Source organism: Balaenoptera acutorostrata, chromosome 12 (genome assembly GCF_949987535.1).
Source record: "Balaenoptera acutorostrata chromosome 12, mBalAcu1.1, whole genome shotgun sequence".
Taxonomy (NCBI): Eukaryota; Metazoa; Chordata; class Mammalia; order Artiodactyla; family Balaenopteridae; genus Balaenoptera; species Balaenoptera acutorostrata.
The window spans coordinates 1,174,707-1,199,524 of NC_080075.1; the positions used below are offsets into that span (position 1 = coordinate 1,174,707).

The following is a 24,818-nucleotide window of genomic DNA, read 5'->3' on the forward strand; positions in this document are numbered from 1 at the left end:
ATTTCATTTAATCTCATGAGATTATTACTTTTATTGGAAAATAAGGAATGAGTTAGTTGCAATGTAACAGGAATTATACAAATCAGCAAATCTACAGACAGAAGGCAGATTAGTGGTTGCCAAGGGTGGGATGGGTTACTGGGGGACAGGCTAACAATGGGTAGGGAGTTTCTTTCTGGAATGATGAAAATTGGGGATGGTTTCACAATCCTGTGACTACACTGAAGCCGTTCAGCTGTACACTCTACACAGTGAGTTTTATGGTAGGTAAATTATATCTCAATATTTTTAAAAAACACAATGTACAAGTTATGTAAAAAAGAGAAAACTGTGTGCTTCAGGTGTGTGGGAAAAGAATGCATAAAATGAACATGTTTGTCATGAGAAAACCATGAATTTATTGTTGATCCTCTTTCATTTACACTCTCACCCACTTTTCCCTCCTCCCATATTAATTTAGATCAAATGTGACTTCAATAAATATTTCAGCATGTTTTTAAAAGAATTCTTTTTAAACATAAACATTATCAAAACTAAAAAAGCTAAAAATATTTCCTTAATATCAAATACGTTGTCAGTGTTCACGCTTCCATTTCCAACATCTTTTTTTTTTTCAGTAAAACTTTATTTTTTTTTTAATTGGAGTATAGTCGATTTACAATGTTGCGTTAGTTTCTGCTGTACAGCAAAGTGACTCAGTTATACATACACATATATCTACTCTTTTTTAGATTCTTTTCCCATACAGGCCATTACAGAGTATTGAGTAAGAGTTCCCTGCGCTATACGATAGGTCCTTATTAGTTCCAACATCTTTCAATAAAAGTTTGCACATTAGCTACATCAAATAATCTATTAGCTCCACTTTTTTTTCCCTAGGAAAACCCGCCTTTGGAACCTTGTTTATTCGTCCTCAGCCTCTTGGCTGCTGCCCAGCCAGCAACCGGGGACCCGGCTCAGTGCTCTCCCGTGTCGAGTCTCTGCTCAGCGGCTGCTGTTTTACGTGTTCTTCTCCCTCTGGAGCAGGTTCTCTCAAAGGTTCCTTAGAAAGGACATGGGAAGTAATTTTTTTTTTTTTTCAGTTCTTAAGGATCTGAAAATGTCTTTCTCTTTCCATTTAACTGAGAGCTTGTGTTTACAGAATTCCAGGCTGGAAATCATGTTTCCTCACAATTTTGAAGGAATTTCTCCAGTGCCTTGAGGTGTGTAGTGCTGCTGTCGAGAGGTCTCATGCAGCTCCCCTTTCCCTCCTGTGTCCTGCGTATGTGACTTGTTTTTTTTCTCTTTGGAAACCTTTTAGGAGCCCCTTTTTCTCCTAATAATTTACATCGATATTCCTGTTTCATTCATGTACAGATCTTCCTCCACTTACCATGGGGTTATGTTGCACTAAACCCACTGAAAGTGGAAAACGCGTTTAGTACACCTGACCCCACAAGCGTCGTAGCCCAGCCCACCTTAAACGTGCTCAGAACACTTACGATAGACTGCAGTTGGGCAAAATCATCTAACACGAAGCCTGTTTTATAACAGAGTGTTTACTATCTCATGTAACTTGTTGAATTCTCTACTGAAAGTGAAAGCAGAATGGTTGTCAGAGTACCGACTGTTCACCCTCTGGTCGCGGGGTGACTCGGAGCCACGGCTCCACTACCCAGCAGCACGGCAGGGGCCGGACCACGTATCGCCAGCCTGGGGGAAAAGAGCCAAATTCAAAATTCCAAGTACGGTTTCTACTGAATAGGTATCGCTTTCACACCATCAAAAAGTCAAAAAATCTTAAGTCGACCCGTCGGAAGTCGGGACTGTCTCTGCTGGATCTTTGATCAGCCCTTTATTTTGAACTTGTCTTTTAGTTGCACAAAGCTTTCTTGCAATATTTCTTTGAAAATTTCTACTTCTTTTATTTTCAGAGACCAGAGACTATTAAGTTCTGAGCTTCCTAGATTAGAATGTCTGCTTCTTTTTGTTCAATTTTTTTTTTTCTGTTTGAACTTTAATATCACGAGCTCATTCCATATTGTTAATTGAAGGCCCTAGAACTCTTGGCCCAGGTTTCTGTGATCTCTGCACGTCAGCTTAGTCTTCTTGGCGCTAGGCTTTGGTGGGCTTTCCCCGTTCCTTCTGGGCATCCGGAGCCCCTGCATTTACACGTCTCAATTCTGGGTGCACAGACATGCTGACTTGACTCTCGGTCCCAAGTCCTCACCCTGAGAGAATCTAGGTGGTTTGGCTTAGGTAGGGCCCTGCACCTGGTCCAGGTGACTATGGCTGGGCCTCCCTGCATCTGTATGGTGTGTGTGGGGAAGGGGCGGTGACCGTCCTCAGAGAGGAGGGGGGAGGGCAGACTCTGGAGAGGTGGGTGGGAGTGGGCCCATCCTCCAAGGAAACCAGGTGGTCACCTGCATTACTGAACCTGAAATCACGTTTCCTCACCATATTCAGCATTCGACTCACAGGCGCCTTTCTATTTTTTAAAACAGTAACAACTTGAATGTCAGAACTTGATTCTTTTCCCATGTAATCACATTTTGAATGCAGGAGAAAAACATTTCCCTCCTCTATATAACCAAATACGTAAACAACCAAATGCTTTTTAACACTCACGGGTGAAAATCAGCCCAAAGACACCGCAAAGTTGTAGCAGGTTGTCCTCCTGGGCTTATGCCGAAGCCACAGCTGATTTTCAGACACCAAATCAAAACACAACAGTCTTGCACCAAGTGCCACCACCACGTTCCTATTTAGTCACACGTGAGCATTTCTGTGTGCTCTGTTTACCAAACAGCAACGTTGCTGTATCTTCGTGGGAACTCTTGGATTCATTATTGGCTAACGTGGGGTAAAGGACCCGGCGCCGCTAGTGAGTACTCCGCTTCTGCCTAAAGGAATGTAATTCTCCACTTACGCTGTTTGGAGCATAAGCAGAGCTCGCTGCACAAGAAACCCTCACACCACCGAGGCCGGAACTTGAGAGGTGCCCACGGAAAGGCCAAGGTGGCCCGAGTTTCAGCCGGAAGGTGGGTGTCAGATGCGGCAGGCACCACCGACCCAAAGGGCGACCTGCGTTCCTCCAAGCACCCAGGGTCTGAGGTCCCGACTGGTAAAGACAGCAGAGAAGGAACCCAAGATTCATTTCATAAAGCAACTCAAAGTGCCCAGGAGACCTCGGCTAATAGAAGATTAGCAGGCATAACAATGCAACACGTTTAATAGAAATATTAATCATGACATTTCCTCTCATTGCTGAAACCAGGGAAGGATACCCCTTTTGTAATCAAAGTAATAAATTTTTTTATCTTGCAAAAAGCCACTTTTGTTATTATGTCCATAGGTAGAGACTATATTTCAAAACAAGTTGTTATAGATTTCAAAGAGGCCTGGACTTGCAGAGACAGTGAAATTTATTTAAATACTGTGACAGTTATAGCGCATACTGCTGGCATACTCATATTCACAGCTTATAAAGGAAAAAACTAAACTTAAACTTTTAAAGTCAGCTCTGAAATAGATGCATTTCATTAATACATTCACTAGTAGGTCTGTTCTTCTAAAACAGGAGGAAAGACAGACATTGAGATTTTTGTTTAAAGAACAAACTCAACATGTCAGCAGCAAATTTCAGTTAAATTAAATTGGAAACCAAAGTTCCCAGTCACCAAAGTACAAAGTCAGTTCACCAGCTGAGACTGAAGATCGGAGTATGAGCTGGAAGCTGAGAGAGCTTCCCAGAGCATACTGTGAGGCGACTTTTTCACAAAGAAACTCTGCAACTAGCATTCTCACGTTTATGATTTAAGGACACGTGCTTGATGGGCTCCATGGAATATTCAGAGGCGCCCAGGCAGGTGACCTGCACCTAGAGCTGCTCTCGGGGGCTGTGCGATCTCCCAGGGCCCCATGCAGCGCGCAGCGACCTGTCCGCTGGGGGCGGGAGCACGCGGAGCCGCAAGCCAGCGCCCCGGTGAATGGTCATCTGGGGACGCGGCCCGGGTCCTGCCAGACTCCTGGCGTGGAAGCAGCTGAAGCACAGCAGGAGCCTGGGCAGGGCCCCAGGGCCCCCCCCCCCACGGGAACGTGGCGACCAGGGCTTCTGATCTGATCCCAGAACAGGTTTTGAGGTAATACACTTCAGAGAAGAAAGGACAGCTCATTTGAAAGGAAATAACGAAATGAATCACATTTTAACTTAGTCTCGTAACGAACGGCAGCACATTCACTTTACATTCCTGTCATAAAGACGTCAGCGTTACTGATAAAGCATTTTCCTTCACACTTTAACTCACAAATTTTCTCTCATAATTTGTCACTAATAACAATCTATCTGCAAGTCTGACCTTGTGATAAATGGTCTTCAAACATTATTTTAAAAGCCTAAATCCCAGCTGGTACAGGACCAAAATCTAGTTTAACTCCAGAATTAACAGTGCGGCCCCGACACAGGTGGCCTGAGGGTCCGGAGGAGGAAGTGGGGTGGCCTCGTGGCCTCTGGGTCTGGCGGCAGCGGGAGGGGCAGGGTCCCTGGGCTGCAGCCCCTCCCACACTCCACCTGCTGGAGTTAAACCCATCAGACACACGTATGGACACACACACGGAGACGTGACTTACGTACACACGCTTCTGGACAAAAGAACGACAGCCATGTACGTGAACCTTTTTTGCCGAATGGATTCTATTTGGTTAATAAATAATGCTTTTCCCTTCGGTCTATCGAAGTCCAGACCAGCTGTGCAGATAGGACGCCCAGCCGGAGGAACGGGAAGCATTTTCCTCCTCACCTGTGGGGAGCAAAACAAACGTGTTAATCTTCTCACACGGCATTTCCATGCTACAGACCTGTCTGTCCTTACGCTTGCAGCACCTCCTGTCTCAGACAGTCCCCGAACGCATCCCGAGCAACAGCACGCAGCCCTGGGAGCCGTGGCCGGCTGGGAGCGCACGTGTACAGAAGCAAGGCTCAGTCTTGTCAGCCAGGGGCTGAGGTCCTGGTGCTGCACAGAAAAATGCTGTGTGACTCACTTCCTGGGGGAGCAAAGCGGACGTATCACAAGTCATACGTCAAGTAGGAAAGACACGCAGTCTGTGAACCTGCTGGGACCTGACACGCAGGGAGCAGGCGTGTGAACACGTGCACGGCCAGCAGAGCGCCAACCTTCCCCGCCCAGCAGTGCCCCCTGCACGCTGCTCGTGTAGGGACCAGGGTGGCGCTTTCTGTTGTCCTTCCTCACACAGAGGCTGGAAGTTTTCCCCTGTTCACAGAAAAGTGCAACTGCCCCAGAGAAGGAGAGAGAAGACTCTAAGAGCAACCAGAGAAAGGAGACACGCTGCCTCTCTGCCTTCGAAGGAGTAACAGGCCCACAACGGCCTTCTCAGCAACGAATTCGCCCCGCTGGAAATTCTCCGCAATGCACTTCGGGTGTAAGGAGAGCTTTCTAGCGGAAGGTCCGAGAGGCAGGTAGGAATGTACGCTCCACGCACGGTCCTGGGCCCCGGCAGCCCCACTGGGACACTTCTCTCCCACGGCCCTGTGGGGAACGACTCCCGGGGGGTGGGTAGGGTGAGGACGTCTACCACGTGATAAAAAGTGCGACACAAAAGGAAACTGTGTTCGCGGGCAGAATTCAACGCTAGGATCACAAATCCAATTTCAAAGAACTGGAAGATCGAACTGGACACTGCCCCGTTGCCCGCTGCGTGAAAATGACGCAAACACACCACGGTTGCCCTGAAACGTTAGAGCCAGCTTTTCAACCCTACTCACGGGGACACACACGGCAGAGCGCGTCCAACGGACAGAGTTTCAAAGCTCTGGTCTGCGCCCCAGGCGCGCGCACCTTGGGCGGCAGCGGCCAGCCTGGCCTTCTCCTCGGGGCTGAGCTGCAGCATCGTGCCCACGACGGGCAGCAGCCGCGCCCGCTCGCTCCCCGGCTTCAGGAGGACGAACTGCAGCAGCACGTTCTTCAGGTACTCCAGGTTGGCGGCCGACTGCTCTCGCGCCTGGTTCCTCTCCAGCCGCCGGATCTCACTCTTCAGAAGCTGGTGTCAGAGAAAGGAGTGCAGACGGGTTAACACAGCAGACTGGACGCACGCGGTCTTCTTCTCTCCCCCGAAATGCCCCCAAAATGACAACAAAGGAGCGACCAGGCTGGGAGCAAAGAGCACATGAGAAACATCAAGAGGCTCCTGGAAGTCGGGAAGCAGGCGCCGTGGGAGACGGGGCCCAGGGGCCCGGCTGCAGAGGGAGCACCGCGCACGGTGGGAAGCGCGGCCGAGACCGGGGACCGGGGCGGGGGGATAACGCAGGTCGGCGCCGCCTCCGCGCTCGGCAGAAGGGGGCCAGGGCTCAGGGCTCCGGGATGACAGGCTGTGGGCCACACCCACTGCCATCCCCACTCCCGCCCCCGCCCGGCAGGCAGGCAGGGTGTCCACAGCCAGAGTCGCTACAACACGAACAGCACTTGACCAAACAAAAGTGGAGTCTAGGACAGAGAGACAATCACAATGAATATCAATCAGAAACTAACAGAAAAGAGGGCACAGGACGATGTGAAAAAGATGCAGGATGGTGAATATTTGAGGAAGATTTCTGGGTTGAAACAAATAAAAATACATGGTTACATCTTATCATTTCAGGTTAGTCCATGAAAGTTGGCCAACTCTGTCCTCAAACATAGGGTCATTTAAAAAAGTGACACTAAGGTCTAAGAAATCATGGGACAATGTCAGTCTGTGGAAGCATAACAACTGAATAGTCACTCAGGTTCTGGGCTACTTAGTGATTTTTTTAGCTGTGATAAAGCTTTGACAATGTGGGAAAATGTTATTTTATATATTTTATAGAGATGCATACTAAAATAGTTAGAGGTGGGATGTCATGATATATACAATTTACTGCAAACAACCGAATTAACTCAGCATTAAAAACATAATTTGGGGCTTCCCTGGTGGCGCAGTGGTTGAGAATCTGCCTGCTAATGCAGGGGACACGGGTTCAAGCCCTGGTCTGGGAAGATCCCACATGCCGCGGAGCAACTGGGCCCGTGAGCCACAATTGCTGAGCCTGCGCGTCTGGAGCCTGTGCCCCGCGACGGGAGGGGCCGCGATGGAGAGAGGCCCGCGCACCGCGATGAAGAGCGGTCCCCGCACCGCGATGAAGAGTGGCCCCCGCTTGCCGCAACTGGAGAAAGCCCTCGCACGAACCGAAGACCCAATACAGACAAAAATAATAAAAACAAATAAATAAATAAATAAATTAAAAAAAAGAAAATCCTTTAAAAAAAAAAAAAAAAAAAAAACATAATTTGACAAGGACAGCCTCTGGCCCTACACTGAGGTAGGACCATCTATTTGGAGAAGCAGGTCCAGGGCAGAAGCAGGCGCTTTTCAGACAGACACAAGTTTGAACTTTCTCCACCCTGATCATCTTGTTCTCACCCAGAGATGATGAGGATTAAATATGATAACATAATGTAAAGCGCAGGGCCTGGCTTGTGAGAAGAGGTCAACGAACAACACGACTGTATTACAGAGAGTTCGGGTGCAAACAGCTGCGTAATCCTCAATCGCCTGGTTCCTACACGCTTACAGAGTCAACTTTAAACAGGAAAACCTCCCATGCCACTTTGCCACTAATTGGAAGTGCTCCACGGTCCATGTCTGGAATTTAGGGACTCACATCCGTTCAAGTTTTACTCAAGCAAACGTGGAACAAGGACTTGTGAACAGCTGTCTAATCTCTAAATCTTTTCTGGCTTCTTAGAAAAAGTAGGAATTAAAATAGTCTTTACATAAAAGATATAAAAGCCAAGAATATTTCTCCACTTCAGGAACGTAACATTGTAAGGGATCAAGGTGTGATGGACGCATGAGTGTGTGTATGTGTGGAGGGCTTCCTGGAGGTGGCGTCCCGCCCTCACCTTAATCTGCTCCATGAGGATGGCGTTGGTGCCTTCTGTTTCCCGAAGCAGCCCGTTTAAGTGGTCGGCACTTTTTGTGGTGGAACTGAGCTTTTGAACCAATTCTTCTTTGGTGAATTCAGCATGCCAGGAAGGAGGCTCTGCAAGGAATTGCCCCAACAATTAATTTCCAAAATGAGGGGTCACAGGAGAAGATTCTAAATAAGAAAATACCCAAGTATTGACACTTCGCTCTGCTCTCTGTCCCCCATGGCCCAGTTAAAAGGCTGCACGTGACAGAGGTAAGACGGACTCTGCCGTGGAGCGGGCCGCCTGCCTGGACACAGGCTCGACGAGCTCGTTCTGGAAGCTGTCGGGCCAGCGTGCAGGCACCAACTTACTGGTTTCATCCTCCTACATCTGTTAACGTCCCGAGAGCGGGTGTCACTTTACTTATAAAGAAGGAAGTACCAGCAGTTACTGATCACTTAAATCATGGTCTCTCACAAGGATTTTCTACCAGGGAAGGAGCGGTATTATTACTCACATCTAATAAACGAGGGAAGAGGCTCAAAGTCGACAAGTAATTCTGGCAAAAATGGCAAAGCCAAGTCTGACCGTGGAGCGGTGGCCACAGCGTATGAGGACTAACTCTTCCTGGGTGACAAGGACCAACCACAGCCTAGGACTGAGGACACGACTGGTCCTCCGCACTCCAGATCCGGGAGCCTCCGAGATGACGAACAGAGTCATCTGAACTAGGAACGTTCGTGTGCATTATAGGTAAGAAGAAAACAGTCCAAAACTTTACTACAGTTAATAAGGCAAGTTTAGCATGACCACTTCATCAAGAGGAACAAACGGAAACTGTCAGTTTCTTAGAAGGGTGAGGGAAATTTATCCTATTTCTGACACCACCACAGAACTTCCAACCACCTATTTCTGGCTCAAGCTGTGGGCAGAACTTTTTATTTTGTTTAAAAAAAAAAAATTTGTGTTTTTTGGTTTCATTCTGCAGGAAAGTTTTCCATTTGAAAAAGGGTGGAATACTGAAAAAAAATTTTATTGGAGGAGCTCAAAAAAGCATTTATAAATCAGAGTAATATTAGCTGGATAGGACAGCAGAATTAACTAAAGGCACAATGGAGCAGGAAGCGTACCGAGCCTGGCTTCGGGAGAACGGAGCAGCTGCTCTAAGGACTGCGCGTGGATGCCGGCGGAAGATACGGACTCGGTGTCCGTGGTCTCCATCCCCTCCCCCTCCTCCCGGGTCGTGGCCGGCACATCCAGAAGCGGGAGGTCTGTGCTTCTCCTTTCTCGAAGGCTCCTCAAAGGTTGCTGGGAAGAAGCTGGGCCTGTTACATGTTATTTTTTTAAAGAGTAAGAGATTGTCCAAAATTATGGATTCAGCATCAACAGAGATACACAGTAAAGTTAAAATGAGTCTAGGGATGACAAATGATATGGTAGGGAATCTGAAAAACCAGAAGACAAGCAAACGGTGTAGAAAGAAAGAACTTCTGAAACAGCTCTAACAATTTAGTTATTGAACTTTTAACCACTTAAGTCAATTCAGCAAAAGTGGTACTTGCTACCAGAGTTAAGATAAACCATTAGAAGACACAATGCAGAGGCCTGGCCAGCTGCTAAACAAGGGCAAGACCCCTTCAACCAGATTCTGAGGATTGGGTGTTTACGGCACCGCAAACTCTGGGACATCACCCTGTTGTTGAGATCAGCTCCGAGGATGCTCTCGCTGACCACTGGCCTCACACTCCGACCCTGCTGGTTCCTGCCACTGCCCGCTCCTTTTGCGGCATCCAGCAAAGAAGAGCCCCGAATCCAGGGCAGGCTGACTCATCACGGTGCCCGGGCCGGGCTCTCCTGCTTGCTGGTAAGCAGCACTGACTGGAACTGGGAGATTTATAAGGTACTTCCGAGCACGTTACTTTATTAATCGCAAGAAGCCGCAAGGTCAGAGAAATTAAATGGCTTGGTCCAAGATTTCAGAGCTGCGTTAGGGACCAGAATTCTGACCAGATCTTTTCAAGTTTCCTTTATTCTCCTTTCCATGAAGTTCCCTCTCCCGCCCCCCTTTTCAAACACTAGCCCTTCGGCTGCCTTTGCTGAAGCACCTCCCTGAAAGTTTGCTGACTGCTTATGCTACTGCCAATTCCTGATTCCAGTGTCCCCCTGGCTGGTTACTTTCCTCTGATGACTCCTGCCATAGGTTTCGATCCTGAGGAGTGACCACAGCTGCCAATGCCCTGGTGACAAGGAATCAGTAACACGTATAAAGTGGATAGTTAATACTGAAGTGTGGCCTCAACTTGGCTGACGGGTTCCCATCTCTTCCAGGAAGCAGAACTGAAGTCGTTTGTGTGGTTAAACTCAAACTCCACTAATTAGAAACTTGAAAGGGAAGAAGCTGTGTTTGGCCAAATGATCCTACAAGTTCAGCGCTTTCTGGAATTTCTGATTAAAAGACAGACGTATTTGAAGACTAGCAGTGAAGAACACTAAACGAATGCAGTGGACACTGGAATCTGGACACAGGTCTTGAGACCGACAGAGTGTCCGTGAGTTGGAGGAGAACACAATTACGTGAAGGTCAGTATCCTGAGGGGTGCAGAGGCTGCTGTAAGTACCACAGGAGGGTTCAGTGTCCAAGTCTCCTCTCAGTAAGCGGATCCAGTATTCACTGGCCGCAGCACTGACGCTGGTGGTCACCCAGTAAGTCACCTACTTCCTCAGGACTGTGGGAAGCGCAGACACACAGGACAGGACAGGGATGGCAGTGTCCGAGCATACATACATACTTCTTGTGGACGGCTCGCTCTGGAGCTGGAAGAGCTGGGCCTCCAGCCTGGTCAGCTGCTGCTGCAGCGTCTCCACCGTCCGCCGGTGCTCCTCCTGAAGCTGCAGCACCTGGTCTCGGAAGCTGCCACGCAGGGCCTCGTGCTGGGCCGAGAGCTGACTCACGGTCTGCGCGTGCTCCGACTTCATCGCGGAGTTCTCCGACTGCACGGCGCACAGCCTGGGGAGAGGGCCGCACTGTGTGAGAGCTTCCACCCCAGACATGGCCTTGGCCTGAGATGTGGACCGCACGTGCACCTGGGGAACTGAGGCAGGACACAGATGGGCCCCTGGTCTGAGCCAACTGGAGCTCGTCTCCCCCTGACACTTCAACGAAAAGGTTAATGGCAGAGCAGAGAGAAACTAAGCTGCTGGGGTAAAAAGATACGACGACCGCATCTACCACTCTTGAGGTGGAGGAGACCTCCCTGACTGCACGTGCAGAAGAGCTTCTCGGGAGGGGGCGCTATCCCATAATACGTGCTGTCCATCTCCCAGAGACCCTCACACTGAAGTCCATCTTGGCTAAAAGATGCACACGCATATTGGGCAGGGCCCTGGGTCATATCAGATGTGGGAAATGAAGCAAGATGCTTGGCCAGAGGACAAGACAGACCCGGAAGATGGCCCCTAGATGAGCAATGTAAATCACCCCTCTAGTGCACTCCTCATCAGCAAGGACGCCCACGCCCTTCTCGGGGTGTGCAGCTCTGCTTTGCTTCTGTCGTAAATAAACCGCTTCTCCGTGTGCTCCCCCCACGTGTGCTGGGCTTCTAATAAGCTCTGTGCCTGTATTACAGCCTTGGTCTTTTTGTAAAACTCTTTTGTTTTCAAAGAACATAAGAGCCAGGCCTCTGCTTCCAGCCTCCAGCCCCTGGGGGACTAGCGGTTAGGGTTCCTGGTTTTCACCCAGGCAGCCCAGGTTCAATTCCTGGGCAGGGAACTAAGATCTCTCTTCAAGCTGCTGCTCACTGCTGACACACGAGCTCAAAACCACCCCGGCCATCATCCAGTTCAGACAAGGGGTCTGAGCTGGGGAAGTACAGCGTGTGTTCAGATGAGGAGCCTCCTTCATAGTTTATCAGAACACAGGGCTACACGTGGAGCATGCAATAATTGCACTTCAGTTGTGTTAGCACTATAGTTGCAACGACCCTTCTAGAGTAAAGAATAAGTGCTGGAAACTTCTGACGTAATAGCAAGTGACCATCACCGTGTACGCTAATCTCACGGAAAACCTGGTGTCAGGCGGTCAGAAGACTGGTGGGTCTTCCTGGAACTGTGAGTTACATGATTAACACAGCTAAGTCACACTGTGGAAAGGTCAAAAGCCAAGCAAACCAAGTGCTTCCAACTCGTAAGACGAGCACACCTGAGCTCTGCAGAGCATCCCCACACCCTGGACAGAAGGTGCTCCGTGAACCCAACTGCTGTATCCCGGGAGCTCAAAGTTTCTCGTTCACAGTAATCCGTCTATTCTGCCGACACCCCAGCGACTCCTGGGAGCGCTGACTGACACGAGTGCGGCGAGGCGACAGGCCGAGGATGCAGCTGCACACGGAGCACAGGCAGCAGCTTTCGGAATGTCTTCCTCCAGAGAGACAGAAACGTGCTTGTCCGCTGACACCTGGCTGGAAAGAGGCATCTGGCCATGAAGGCCACAGGAGCCAGAACACTGGGTGAGCAGATAACATTACTCTTAGAAAAGCGAAGTACAGAAACAATCAAAAGGGGGAGCTCTAAGGTAGAAGCAGCAAGTCACCAAGCCTGTGGAAACACCTATTTCCAACCATCAGCCTGCAACCTCCCCCGGAGCACCACGCTGGGAGCTCCAGCAAGCACGTGCTCTGCTGCCCGGCACCCACGGGCCTGCTGACGCCACCAGCCTCACCTCTCTCGGAGCGCGGTCTCCTTGGACACGGTCTCCTGCAGCACCCTGCTGTGCCTTTCTAGCAGGGCGTCGTGTTCAGACTGCAAGGTCTGCAGTTCAGAGACGTTGATCTGTAAGTTACTTTGGGTGTCTTGTAATTTGATCTTTAGTTGGTCAATCAGCATTTCCAGATGTTCTCTGAAACAGAAATAGTTAAAAAAAATTTTTTGAAAGATGTAAAACTGATTTTGTGATTTCAAATAAATTTTACTTTAATCATATAACCTTTCAATGTCATACTCTTTGCAATTATGGATGATTCTAAAGGAAATATAATAATCACAAGAATTCAGAGAATAGGATTAAATGTGAAATAAAAGACGCTATAATCTGACTTCAGATCGCAGACACTACACGCTTACAAAAGTCTCTGAATTTACAAATTTCACATTCAAATGGAGTAGACCATTAAATGGCATCAAAATAGTCTATTTTATATTATAGGACTATGTCATTAGTTGAAAAAAAAAGAAATGCAGTTCTAAGCTCACCATCCTGGGAACAGCATGTTACACCAAGTTACAGTGAAAGGAAGTCTTTGGAGAAAAACAGCTAAAACCTGCAACTCTGTCACAAGTGGTATAACACACTATTAATTTATTTTTAAAAAAACTATTTAATATATAAGAAAGAAGAAGGAACTTAAAACATTTACATTAAAATAATTTTAACACAAAATTCTGGCATGATCAAAATCGACTCTTGTAAGTGGTGATATTTTTATAGTAAGTGTGTCAATATTCAACTTCGGCTTTAAAATGAGCTATTGAAAGAAAAAAAAATCTCATCATTTTTTAGCCTACAGTTCCCTTGTTTATTAAATACTTAAAAAGTAACATAAGCATAAACACACAAATACTGCAGGATATTTAGTCCTACTGAGAACAGTAAGAGCCAGATATAAAATCGCTCTGAACAGTGGGTCTCTACGTACAAAAACAAAACACACATGCTGTAGAATGCCCTACCTATCTCTCATTCCTAGTATATTTTTGAATAACTCACAAAAGTGATCTGTATGCTAGTTTTTAAGGAGCATTAAATAATATACTATTGAAACAGTATGTAATTGAGATTGTCATAAATTTAAGAAGAAAAATTTAATTCTAGATGAAAATTTAGTTCTTAACTTAAAACTTTTTGAAGTAAAATGTTTGTAATCAACTTATGCTTAGACTAACTAATGGTGAATAAGTACATCAAGGAAGCATTTTTATTCTCCTACTGAATTTTCAAAAGTGGAAAAACTGGTCCTGACGTAACGGTGACGTCTGTCCTTACACTGTGACCGGAACCGGCGGACAGGGTTGGACTGTGTGCCCCGGGGGGCCAGACGCCGCCTGGCTCCGCGGCTCCTGCACACGTCTCTCCGCGTGAACAGTGCAGTGAAGCCAGCTCTGTCCTCACATGTGAACCTCCACGGTCAAAAGCAATCAGGGCAGGATCTCCCACCCTCGTGGAGGGTTCCCTGTAGCTCAGACTTTACCTTTCTTGTTTGGCTCCGTCGGTCTCAGTCTGAGACACAGACTTATTTTTCTGTTGTTTTAGAACATTGTGAACTCGGACTTTGTAGCTCTCAAATTCAGAGGTGACAGCAGCTTGTTCTGCCTGTAACAGTTCAGAGAGAGAGAAATTTACTGCATTTTCTAGGTTGTGTGATCCTCCTATTTTCTCTCGGAGACTAATGAATTAAGATGAAAACCTTTCTTTAACAATAAGCAAAATGGCTGATACTTTTTAGCCCCCAGTTACCTTTCCCTAAAAAGTGTACTTCTGTTGGCCTTACACTTTTTTAAAGCCTTTGAACGACATAATTTTGTCTGACAAGAGGTACATTTCCACCTGTTTTCGTCCCATGTAGATTAATTTACTGCCCATAAATTTTATAATAGCACTATTTGCCTTTGGAACTTTAGAACAATTTTCACTTATGATAAAATAATAAAAATTAATTCAAAGAAATTAAGCTACTTGAACTTCAGTTTTCAAAAGACAGTGGGAAAAGTTAAATTCTAGGTCTTGGACTTTCTTGAAGTGACCTGTGACCTTCCAAGGCCCCTTTGCCAAGGTGGCTTAGACAGAGCTGCACCTGTAACAAAACCACTGCAGGGGTCTGTTCTGTACATTGAAGAAAGAAAGTGGCTGTTCTAACAGAATATGATTTTATAATCACTTAGCCCTCAGAGAGAACTATAACCTTCCTAATGAAAAAACTAAAAAAAAAGCCTTTCTTCCACACAGAAACTGCAAAACCAGGTTAAAATGGGAAGAGTGTGTACCCATGTCTTTCCCTTTAGCAAAAAGAAGTTACGCAAGTGAGAGTCAGGGCTGGGCTGGGGTTGGGGTCGGAGGGGCCAAGCCGGGTGGGAGCCGCGCGCCCTGGGGAGGACGCACCCTGGCAGCGCGGCACTCCTCCTGCAGGGCCGCCACCCTCTGCTGGTAGGCGCCCAGTGTGCGCTGCTGCTGGTCCGCGGACGCCTTCAGGTGCTGGTGAGCTTTGTGCTTCTCCGACGTCATTTCCGCCAGCTGAATCTGGGGGCAGAGGCTTTCGGTCAGGATCTGGTGAATCAGATCTTTGCTGGTTAAACCGACTTTCGTTAAACATCAACTTGGGTTTTGAGAGAGGACTATTATTTAAGGGACGTAATTAAATAGTAGGATTTTTAACTTATGATTATTGAAAGACTGGAGCCAATATGAGTAGAGCATTTTCACAATAAATTAACTTGGTTTTCCTTGAATCAAAATCAATCAAACAATCATGAAAAAAATTCCAGACCACATGTTACAGTTCAACGTTTAATTAAATACCTAAAGATATTATATATAAACATAATGGATATAAAAAAATATAAACAATAAATAAACATAATAGATGTAATGTAACATGAATATATAAAACCTTTCTATGAACAGATTCCTGTGACCGTACTATCATTTAGAAAGTTCAGATGCAGGTTTGGGGCCATGTTTATTTTCTGCTGCCGTATCCTTAGTGTATTACGGGTTTTCAAATACATGAAAAGAGCCAGGCTTATGCTCAGTGGCAAACCCAGTTATAAGCCACACTTGGCTCACTGCTTCTCCTTCCTAAAAATTTTCATGAAGAATATTTAGGGGGAAGAATGTGTGTGTGTGTGTGTGTCTGTGTGTGCGCATGCACATCTGTGTAATATATACATATATATGTAGAAAAATCCCCAAGTGGTACCTTACTTCCACATGCAAATTTTTTAAAATCTTAAAGAGTAAAAAGAATCTTACTTTATACATTTCTACTTGCTGCTGGCTTGCCTCCAGCTCGCCCTTTAAAGACGCTTGGAGTATTAAGTGATCAGTTTCCTGCAGAACAAGAAACTCGGTTAAATTAAATAGTGAAGTTATTCATAAATACTCTATGAATAAGGACTGAAACATGAAACTGAGAAATTCGCATACCGCTTGCTTTGAATCTGCCAGTTCTTTTTTGGTTTTCACAAGCAACTGCTTGATTTTGGTGTTTTTTTCCTCATACTGTTGTACTGAAGCCTGCAGCGAAGCTAGTGGGAGAGATCGTTTCAGGAGAAACAGTTTTATGAGTGAATTTAAGTGAACAAATGACAAGTCTTTTCTTTGTATTAGCCTATCTCTGAAAGGAACTTGTCTCAGATTTTTATTACGGACCATTTCAAACATATATGACACTAGTGACAATAACACACTAAATCCCACTGGACCCATCACCGCCTTTAACGATCACCAACACATGGCCAATCTCATTCCACCCAGAACAGGCGTCAGGCCCACAGGCCACTGTTGCTGCCTGTTTCTGTGAACAGTTTGTTTACATACTGTTTACGGCTGCTTTAGCGCAGCAAGAGACCACAGGGCCTGCAAAGCTGAAAATGCGTGTTGTCTGGCCCTTTACAGCAAACGTCTGCAACCCCAGACCCACACTCTCACTTACTCCTGTGCCCCCTGGGCCCCCCACGCTTGAAATCCATTTGTCTGTATGTATTTTAGCGCGTATCTCTAAGATAAAGGCATATACTTACTGCGTATCTAAAACATAAAGACTTTACTTGTAAGAAATACCTCAAAAGAGGTATGCTGTGTGTTTCCAATTATCTTAGAGGCACAGACCTGATCTGTGTTTGTGATACTAATTATTTTGTAGGACAAAGATAGTTCATTAAGGAACAGACTGAAACATGATTAAAACAAAACACTTTTATGCTAACAGAGGTAAAGAAGAAACAAGCATCAAATGGGAATAAGTGGATTCACTGTCCAGATCACAGTACCAACCACACCAGCAGGCCAACCTGGCCACAGCCATTGTGAAGCAAATAAAGAATGTCCGACAGAGACCTTGGGGCCCGAGATTTACGACCTGGTCCTTTACAGAACAAGTGTGCCTGGTGCTGAGTCTAGGCCACGAACGTGGCCATGTGACCGCTGCTGGAAGACCCCACCAGCAATGACTAACTCCATGAAGTTAAATCCACGTGCAATGACTGTATCACTCAGTAAACAAGAGCAGGTGTCCTGTAAGAAAATACCTTAACTTGCCTTTATGATATGTTATCATCAGTTATTTCCTGGCAACTATTTACCCAGTCCTGAAAAGATTGTACAAGGCACAAATTACATACAAAGCCTTTAAGTGCTCCAGGAATTATGAGCTCCGAGAACACAGAATGAAATTAGGGGATACCGTCTGGGATAGTGTGATAATGTAAAGCAAAATATAACTATTAAAACAAATGCAAAAGGCCATGCGGGCCCACATTGGCTAAAGGTTATATCCAGGTTATATCTGCTTGGGACAAGGAAGACTTCCTGGAACAGCAAACATTTAAGATTAGTAAGGATTCCAGAAGGTGAGCACAGGGGTAGGAGGGTGAGGGCATGGCAGCAGACACAGTCGTAGAAAAGCATGAGTCGCGCTTCAGGAAGAAGGAAGGGCCTCTGCACCGAGGGAATAACGAGCGTTAGGCTGAGAAGGTCCACGGGGGCCCGACGCTGGAGCGCCTGGGATTAAGAAGATGTGTGCTCCTCATGCCCCAGGCAGAGTGAGCTGGCTGAGGGTTTTGCATGGGCACTGTCCTGATGTGTCCTCACCCTCCTCCCCGGGGGTCCACAGCTCCCCCGCTCAGCCTTCCAGGGCCTGTGCTGCCCGAGGCTGGCAGCATTTCCAAGACTCCACACTGTGCTCACTGATCTGCCCCGCTGCCCTTCAAAAGGACCCAAGTACATTCTGGTATTCAGGGCCTTTCTGAACTGGATAAAGAAGAGCTTCCTAATTACATTTCACTTCTTCCTAACAGGGCAAGCCTTCTCCTCCAACTACTTAAGACTTCCAAAATTACGTTATTTCTTTTCACTTTTGCTCATAACTATGCTGCAGAAAGGACCACCCTTTCCCACCCTGCTTCTTCTCTTCAAATCTCAAGGCCCAACGCGAGCCCCGACTTCCACTCGCTTGTCTGCAGAAGCTCCCCCGCTGAGCTCCTGGCACCCGCTGCCTGAACCTCTCTTTCCTGTACGTATTCACCAGTGACAGGGGGTGGCTTCTTGAATAAGCAGCTCTTTTTAGTTTTTCCCAGGTTCAAGACTCTTTTTCAGCTAGTTGACTAACTCGCAAAACCAAATGTTTGCAACGTGTGTGCCCTGGAGCCCTGCTACCCAGTTTGCACAAGAATGCAGCTGGAAGACGTGGTACGTGCACAGTGAGGAGTTACAGAAACCGTTCACAGAAAGATATCTGAAAATTCCGTTAATTACTTAGGGATTAAAAAACCCATGGGCCAGGACTTCCCTGGTGGCGCAGTGGTTAAGAATCCACCTGCCGATGCAGGGGACACGGGTTCAGGCCCTGGTCCGGGAAGATCCCACGTGCCATGGAGCAACTAAGCCTGCGAGCCATAACTACTGAGCCCACGTGCCACAACTACTGAAGCCCACGCGCCTAGAGCCCGCGCTCCACAAGAGAAGCCACCGCAACGAGAAGCCCATGCATCGCGACCAAGAGTAGCCCCCGCTCACCGCAACTAGAGGAAGCCCGCGTGCAGCAACGAAGACCCAATGCAGCCAAAAACAAAACAAAACAAAACAAAAAACCCATGGGCCAAAGAAGAGATTCAAAGGAAATTTAAAAGTATTTTCAGCTGAACTAAAATAAAAATACAGCATATCAATTTGTTAGCTGTAGCTGAAGGAGTGCCTAAAGGGATACTTAGAGCTCTAGATGCTTACATTAGAAAATATTTAAGAGATAAAATGGAATATAATCACCTTAAAAAGAAAGATTTCGCCGCTACTGCATTATCCCACTCTGCTGACAATCAGCAAAAGGTGGCCCAGGACCACCTGAGAAACGTTTACGGGAATGACTGCATTAAGCACCCACCTGGACTGCACACAAGGGTACAGGAAGTGGTTTCACAGCCCCCTCTCTGGTCCTCGGGCACGGTCCCTGCTGTGTGGATGACCTGGCCTCCAAGGGCTGGTGAAACCAACAACTAGCATCCCCCTGGCACCGACCCCGACTTCTGCTGGGGGCAGTGACCGTGAGCTAAAGTGGCTTCCATTTTACTCACTCATTTCTTCCTGCAGGGTTTCTTGTTTCTGTTTTTGGATTTTTATTTCTTGTTCCAAATCTTCTATCTTGCTGTTCTTATTAGCTAACTTTTGATTTAGTTCTTTCAACAAACGTTCGTAATCAGCAATTTCCATGTTCATCAATGTGGTTTGTTGGGCATCCTGCACATGTTATAATAAAAGATCCACATAACACTAGATGAGTTAATTTTGTTCCAGAATTTCTAAAAGGATGACACAGGAACACACTGGTTCTATAGAGGAAGTTTATACATTAATGCAGAAACTACAAGTTGGATACATTCTAGTTTGTAATTTCATAAAGTATTTTTGTAATAATTTGACTTTTCAGTTTCATTGTATTTCATTATAGTTTTCATTAACTACAATCGGTCTATCTGCTCTTGTGGGGCTCTTATTTATAAATATTCATATTTAAGCATCTCTTATAGTACCTTTATTTTTGCCCTCATCTTTGAAAAAGTAGAGAAAAATTAGCCAAAGTTCTAAGCATAATACAAACTTCAGCTTTTGACATTAATTAAATCTTCATCTGTCATGCAACAATCAGGTATGAAAAATAAAATAGCAAACAAGTCTAATAATTTGTGAGCCTAGATTCTTCTGGAGAGACGGGCACTCAGAGAACTAAGTTAAATTTTCAGTACTTGGAGTCAAATAATCTATAAAGCAGTATTTCAGCACCACAAATAACCTTGCTTTTCAAATATTTCTTTTCTATGTTTACAGAATAGTTTAAGAATGTGAATATTGGTATTGGTTTTGAGTCTGGTGTTTCATTTTACCTTTCTAACCAGCTCTAATTCTTGCATGGTTTTCTGAAGCTGTTTCTTTTCCTTTTGCAGTTGTAGCTGAAGCTCTTCAAGTTCGTTTACAGAACTGGCATGCTCCTAAAATTAAAAATAAAAACATCACCACCCCTAAGCCAACCAGCATTAAAAAAAGTATTTGTAAGGGGCTACAAAATAAATCTGACATATAAAATACAGAAAGTTCCATACTTAAAAAAAAAATACACCCAAAAATTATAACTTGGATTCTCAAATTCATAGTTGGCATACATTAAGGATTTAATAAACTTTGCTTTATTAACAAACTCTACTCATTAGCAAGTCTTTCATTCACTTAAATACTTTGATAAAAATATCACTGTATAAATGAATTAATCCCACAGAACTGTTTTTACCTTTATTTTCTGCTCTTTCTTAAGTTTTTCAGCTTCCAACTCTTTGTCTGCCATGGCCTTGGCTTTGTGGACTTCCAAAATCTGCACTTCTAATAACCGGGTGTTAGACTGCAGTGTCCCAATACGGGCCAGGAGGTCTTCATTATCTGAGTTTAATTTTTCACACTAGAATGACAAATGATTCATTACTGTAAACATGCAGAAAATACACACAGGAGAGGAAGAATAAAATGCAACATTAATGAGAGTATTGGCATAGCATAAAAAAGTGAAGATTTCAAAATCGATTCCACAGAATGAAAACGTAAAATCAAGAGTAAGTTTAAAACACTATCACTGTTGATATTAATTTGGCAAACATTACAAGAGACCAGGAGCACTAACAGAGGAAAAGGCGAAAATGAAAAAATGAAAACAAAAACATAAAAACCAGAAGAACTGAGATTACAGCAATAAGTAAGACGGGATGGTGGCTAGTTTTCTGTCATATTCTTCTCCCAACAGTGGGAAAAAGAAAATAAAGTTTCTGACTATGTATTAATTTTAATTTCTTGTGCGAAAAATATTAGAATTGAAAAATACTTATTACAATTTCCATGTATGCATTTGCTCAATTTAAAGTTACCTGAAAAGCCATATTCCTTAGTTGTCTTGTAAGGTCTTCTACTTGGTGCTCAAAATTATTAGCCCGTTCTTTCTCCAGATCCAACTGCTCTGACTGCTTATCATATTCCAATACAAGATTCTTCAACAAAAGACAAAAGGATTTAACTTTAGGGTATTATCATACATTCAACCAGCCAGACTGTATTACTGAGCCATCTTAATACAAGATTTATTAGTTCATTCCGGAAGCCTGAAATATTTACCTAGGTTCAACATTTGACAGAATACCCAATGGCGTTATATAATACAATTAGCATAATCCAGACGACTTTTAGTATGGGTGGGGAAATCTATTAAAGGGAAGAGGATTTAAAATGTATACAATATAGCATCTCCCAGTTATATATCCTAGTCATCAAAAATAAACTTCTGAAATGTATACAACATTTAAGGAGGGAGGAGAAAAAGTTTAACCTGGTCCCGTTAACTCCACCTAAAGAATCCTGCTGAGGGAGCTGTTTCGGGCCTGGCCTGAGGTGAGGCAGAGGTGCTAATCGAAGAACACAAGAAGACATTTTATACAGTCTCACCCTTTGATGCAAAACGTTCATCAATTTCTGAAGACTCTAAAACCAACTGAATTTTTTTCTTTGATATTCCTAGTTGGCCCCTACTCAAGGACAGAATCCTGGGACTGACCTTTGTGCTATACGCCAGCCTGTGGGGCTATCCTCCAAAACATATGAGAGTCACTGTTTCCAGATTGCCTGTAGTTTGTGTTTCCTCTCCCCGCTTCTTATAAATCCTGTTTTTGCCTTGTTCCTGGACTACTGACTGCTCTCCTGCACAAAAATGAATCCCTGCACAAAATAACTACCAAAATGGTTCTGAGTTTTCCTTGAAAGTGGCCTTCAAAGAAGTACAGCTTATCAGTTCCTTCATGGATTGTGCCTTTGGAGTCTTCCCCAAGGTCATCGAGGGTGTAGATGACCTATGTTTTTCCTATGTTATCTTCTAGGAGTTTTATAGTTTTGTGTTTTACACTTATGTCTGTGTGATTCACTTTGAGTTAATTTTTGTGAAGGTGTAAGGTCTGTGGACAGATTCATTTTTTTTTTTTTTTTATTTTTGCCTTGTTTTGTGTCCTCAATTGGTTTTTCACTTCAGTTACTTTTTTTTTTTTTTAATTAATTAATTCATTTATTTATTTACTTTTGGCTGTGTTGGGTCTTCGTTTCTGTGCGAGGGCTTTCCCCGGTCGTGGCAAGTGGGGGCCACTCTTCATCGCGCTGCGCAGGCCTCTCACCATCGCGGCCTCTCCCGCTGCGGAGCACAGGCTCCAGACGCGCAGGCTCAGCAACTGTGGCTCACGGGCCCAGCCGCTCCGCGGCACGTGGGATCCTCCCAGGCCAGGGCCCGAACCTGCGTCTCCTGCATTAGCAGGCAGGTTCTCAACCACTGCGCCACCAGGGAAGCCCAGATTCATTTTTTTTGCATGTGGATGTCCAGTTGTTCCAGCACCATTTGTTGAAGATTATCTTTGCTCCATTGTCAAAGATGAGTTGACAATATTTGTGGTCTGCTTCTAGGCTTTATTCTGTTCCACTGTTCTGTTTCTTTATTCTTTCACCAATATCACCCCACACTGTCTTGACTGCTGTAGCTTTATAGTAAGTCTTGAAGTCGGGTAGGTTAATCCTCCCACTTTGTTCTTCTGTTCTTCTTCAATATTGTGTTGGGGACTTCCCTAGCGGTCCAGTTGTTAAGACTCCATGTTTCCACTGCAGGGGGCCTGGGTTTGATCCCTGGTCGGGGAACTAAGATGCCACATGCGCGGCACGGCCAAAAACAAAAACCAAAAAATATTGTGTTGCCTCTTCTGGGTCTGACCTATATCATTTTCCTTCTCTCTAAAGAAACTTTTAACATTTCTTGAAAGGCATGTTTACTAGCAACAAAGTCCCTCAATTTTCATCTGAGAAACTCTACTGCTCCTTCACTTTTGAAGGATAATTTTACAGGGCACAGAATTCTAGGTTGGTGGGTTTTTTCTCTCAACACTTTAACTCATTCCACATGCTTCTTTTTTGTATGGTTTCTGAGAAGTTGGATGTAATTCATATATTTGCTCCTCTATAAATAAGGTATTTTTTCCCCTGTGGCTTCTTTCAGGACTTTACCTTTGATTTTCTGTAGTTTGAAAAATGACTGTTTTGGTATGTACCCCGTGTGGTGTTCTCTGAGCTTAACTGGATCTGTAACTTGGCGTCTGACCTTAGTTTGGGTAAATTCTGTCATTATCGTGTCAGATATTTCTGTTGCTCTTTCTCTTCTCCTATGGCATTCATTACACATATGCTATACTTTGTGCAGCTGTTCCACAGTTCTTGGATGTTCTATTCTTTTTTTCCCAGTCCTTTGAAATACATATTTTAAACAAATAAATTGTTATACCTGGTCTACCTTTGCAGGAGATAATAAATCATATGGGTTCTGAAAATGTAAAGAAGCAAGCTCCTAATGGCTCATAAAAGACAACCCCATATATGAATTTCAAAGAAGTGTTTTTTAAAAAACGGACTTATATCTTTATATATTAAGGATACTAACCCCCTGTCATATTTTCATATGTCAATTTCATATTTTATCTAGTTCAATTTGTCTTTTCCCTTGTAACTTCTTTAACTGCTTTAAGTTGAGAAAAGTATTTTGTATCCAGAGCTCAAATGATCAAGTATTTTATTCTAGGTTTTAAAAAAATCACTTTCATTTTTGACAAAACTGCAGAATTTATTTTGGTATGTGGCATGAAGTAAAAATCTAACCAAATTTTCCTGAAGTAGTTTTCTGATTCCTTCTGCATTGGCTTCTCTGTTTTCAAATCTTACTGGGGTTGCATGGTTTAGTTGGTGAAAGAACAGATCTGGAACCAGACTGCTTGCATCCAGCCCCAGCTCTACTAGTTACTTGCTCTGTGACCTCCGTGCCTCTGATTCCTTACCGGTGAATCAGCAACGTTAATAACATACTTATCACACACATATCAGGTGTGGTAAGACATGTAAAGCACTTAGAAGAGAGCCTGGGGCCTGTAAGTGCTTGTTTTTATACACAAGTCTCTGTCTTCTTTTTTTTTTTTTTTTTAAGATTTTTTGATGTGGACCATTTTTGAAGTCTTTACTGAATCTGTTACAATATTGCTTCTGTTTTGGTTTTTTGGCCCCAAGGCATGTGGGATCTTAGCTCCCCGACCAGGGATCGAATCCATACCCCCTGCATTGGAAGGCGAAGTCTTAACCACTGGACCGCCAAGGGAAGTCCCCAGAAGTCTCTGTCTTCTGTTCAATTAATCTGCCTTATTTTTGCATCAGAACTGTATCACATTATGTAGTTTTATAATAAATTTAAGTGTCTGGTAGAGCAAGATGTCAATTTTCTCTTTTCACTTAGTCTCATTAAAGTTCTTCCTAAAATTTCATTTTTTTGGACTACTTTGGTATTTTCTTCTTTCCATCAAATCCCACTTGACTACTGGCCACTCTCCTCCCCCTACCCACCTTTACTTCTCCACACAGTATCTTCTTGGATTTTTGTCTGCCACTGGAATTTAAGTCCCAAGCAGACAGGAACTCCGTCTACTTGGTTGACCACCGTCTCCCCAGTAATCAGTACTTAGCCTGGCTGTATAAGTATTTGAATGCATAAAGAAATATAATGGTACTCTCTTATTTTTAATTCTTAT

General features: G+C 44.7%; 1 protein-coding gene across 4 annotated transcripts in view; it reads right to left on the reverse strand.

The window, feature by feature from the left end:
• Positions 1–3,193: 3,193 nt before the first annotated feature.
• GCC2 (GRIP and coiled-coil domain containing 2) overlaps positions 3,194–24,818 on the reverse strand; it is a 35,702-nt gene continuing 14,077 nt past the window's right edge. For 2 of the 4 annotated variants that reach the window (XM_057557913.1, XM_057557914.1), the window contains 14 exons: positions 21,096–21,215; positions 20,471–20,635; positions 20,070–20,174; positions 19,263–19,425; positions 16,120–16,220; positions 15,946–16,023; positions 15,076–15,213; positions 14,168–14,289; positions 12,643–12,819; positions 10,715–10,932; positions 9,056–9,250; positions 7,917–8,056; positions 5,762–6,036; positions 3,194–4,778 (listed from right to left, as the gene is read on the reverse strand). In XM_057557913.1, coding sequence (XP_057413896.1) covers positions 4,775–4,778; positions 5,762–6,036; positions 7,917–8,056; positions 9,056–9,250; positions 10,715–10,932; positions 12,643–12,819; positions 14,168–14,289; positions 15,076–15,213; positions 15,946–16,023; positions 16,120–16,220; positions 19,263–19,425; positions 20,070–20,174; positions 20,471–20,635; positions 21,096–21,215 — 2,001 coding nt within the window. In that variant the 3' untranslated portion in view covers positions 3,194–4,774. Of the gene's footprint in view, positions 4,779–5,761; positions 6,037–7,916; positions 8,057–9,055; positions 9,251–10,710; positions 10,933–12,642; positions 12,820–14,167; positions 14,290–15,075; positions 15,214–15,945; positions 16,024–16,119; positions 16,221–19,262; positions 19,426–20,069; positions 20,175–20,470; positions 20,636–21,095; positions 21,216–24,818 lie in introns of those variants that run through there. The other 2 variants (XM_007187199.2, XR_009009870.1) reach the window with 2 other exon arrangements.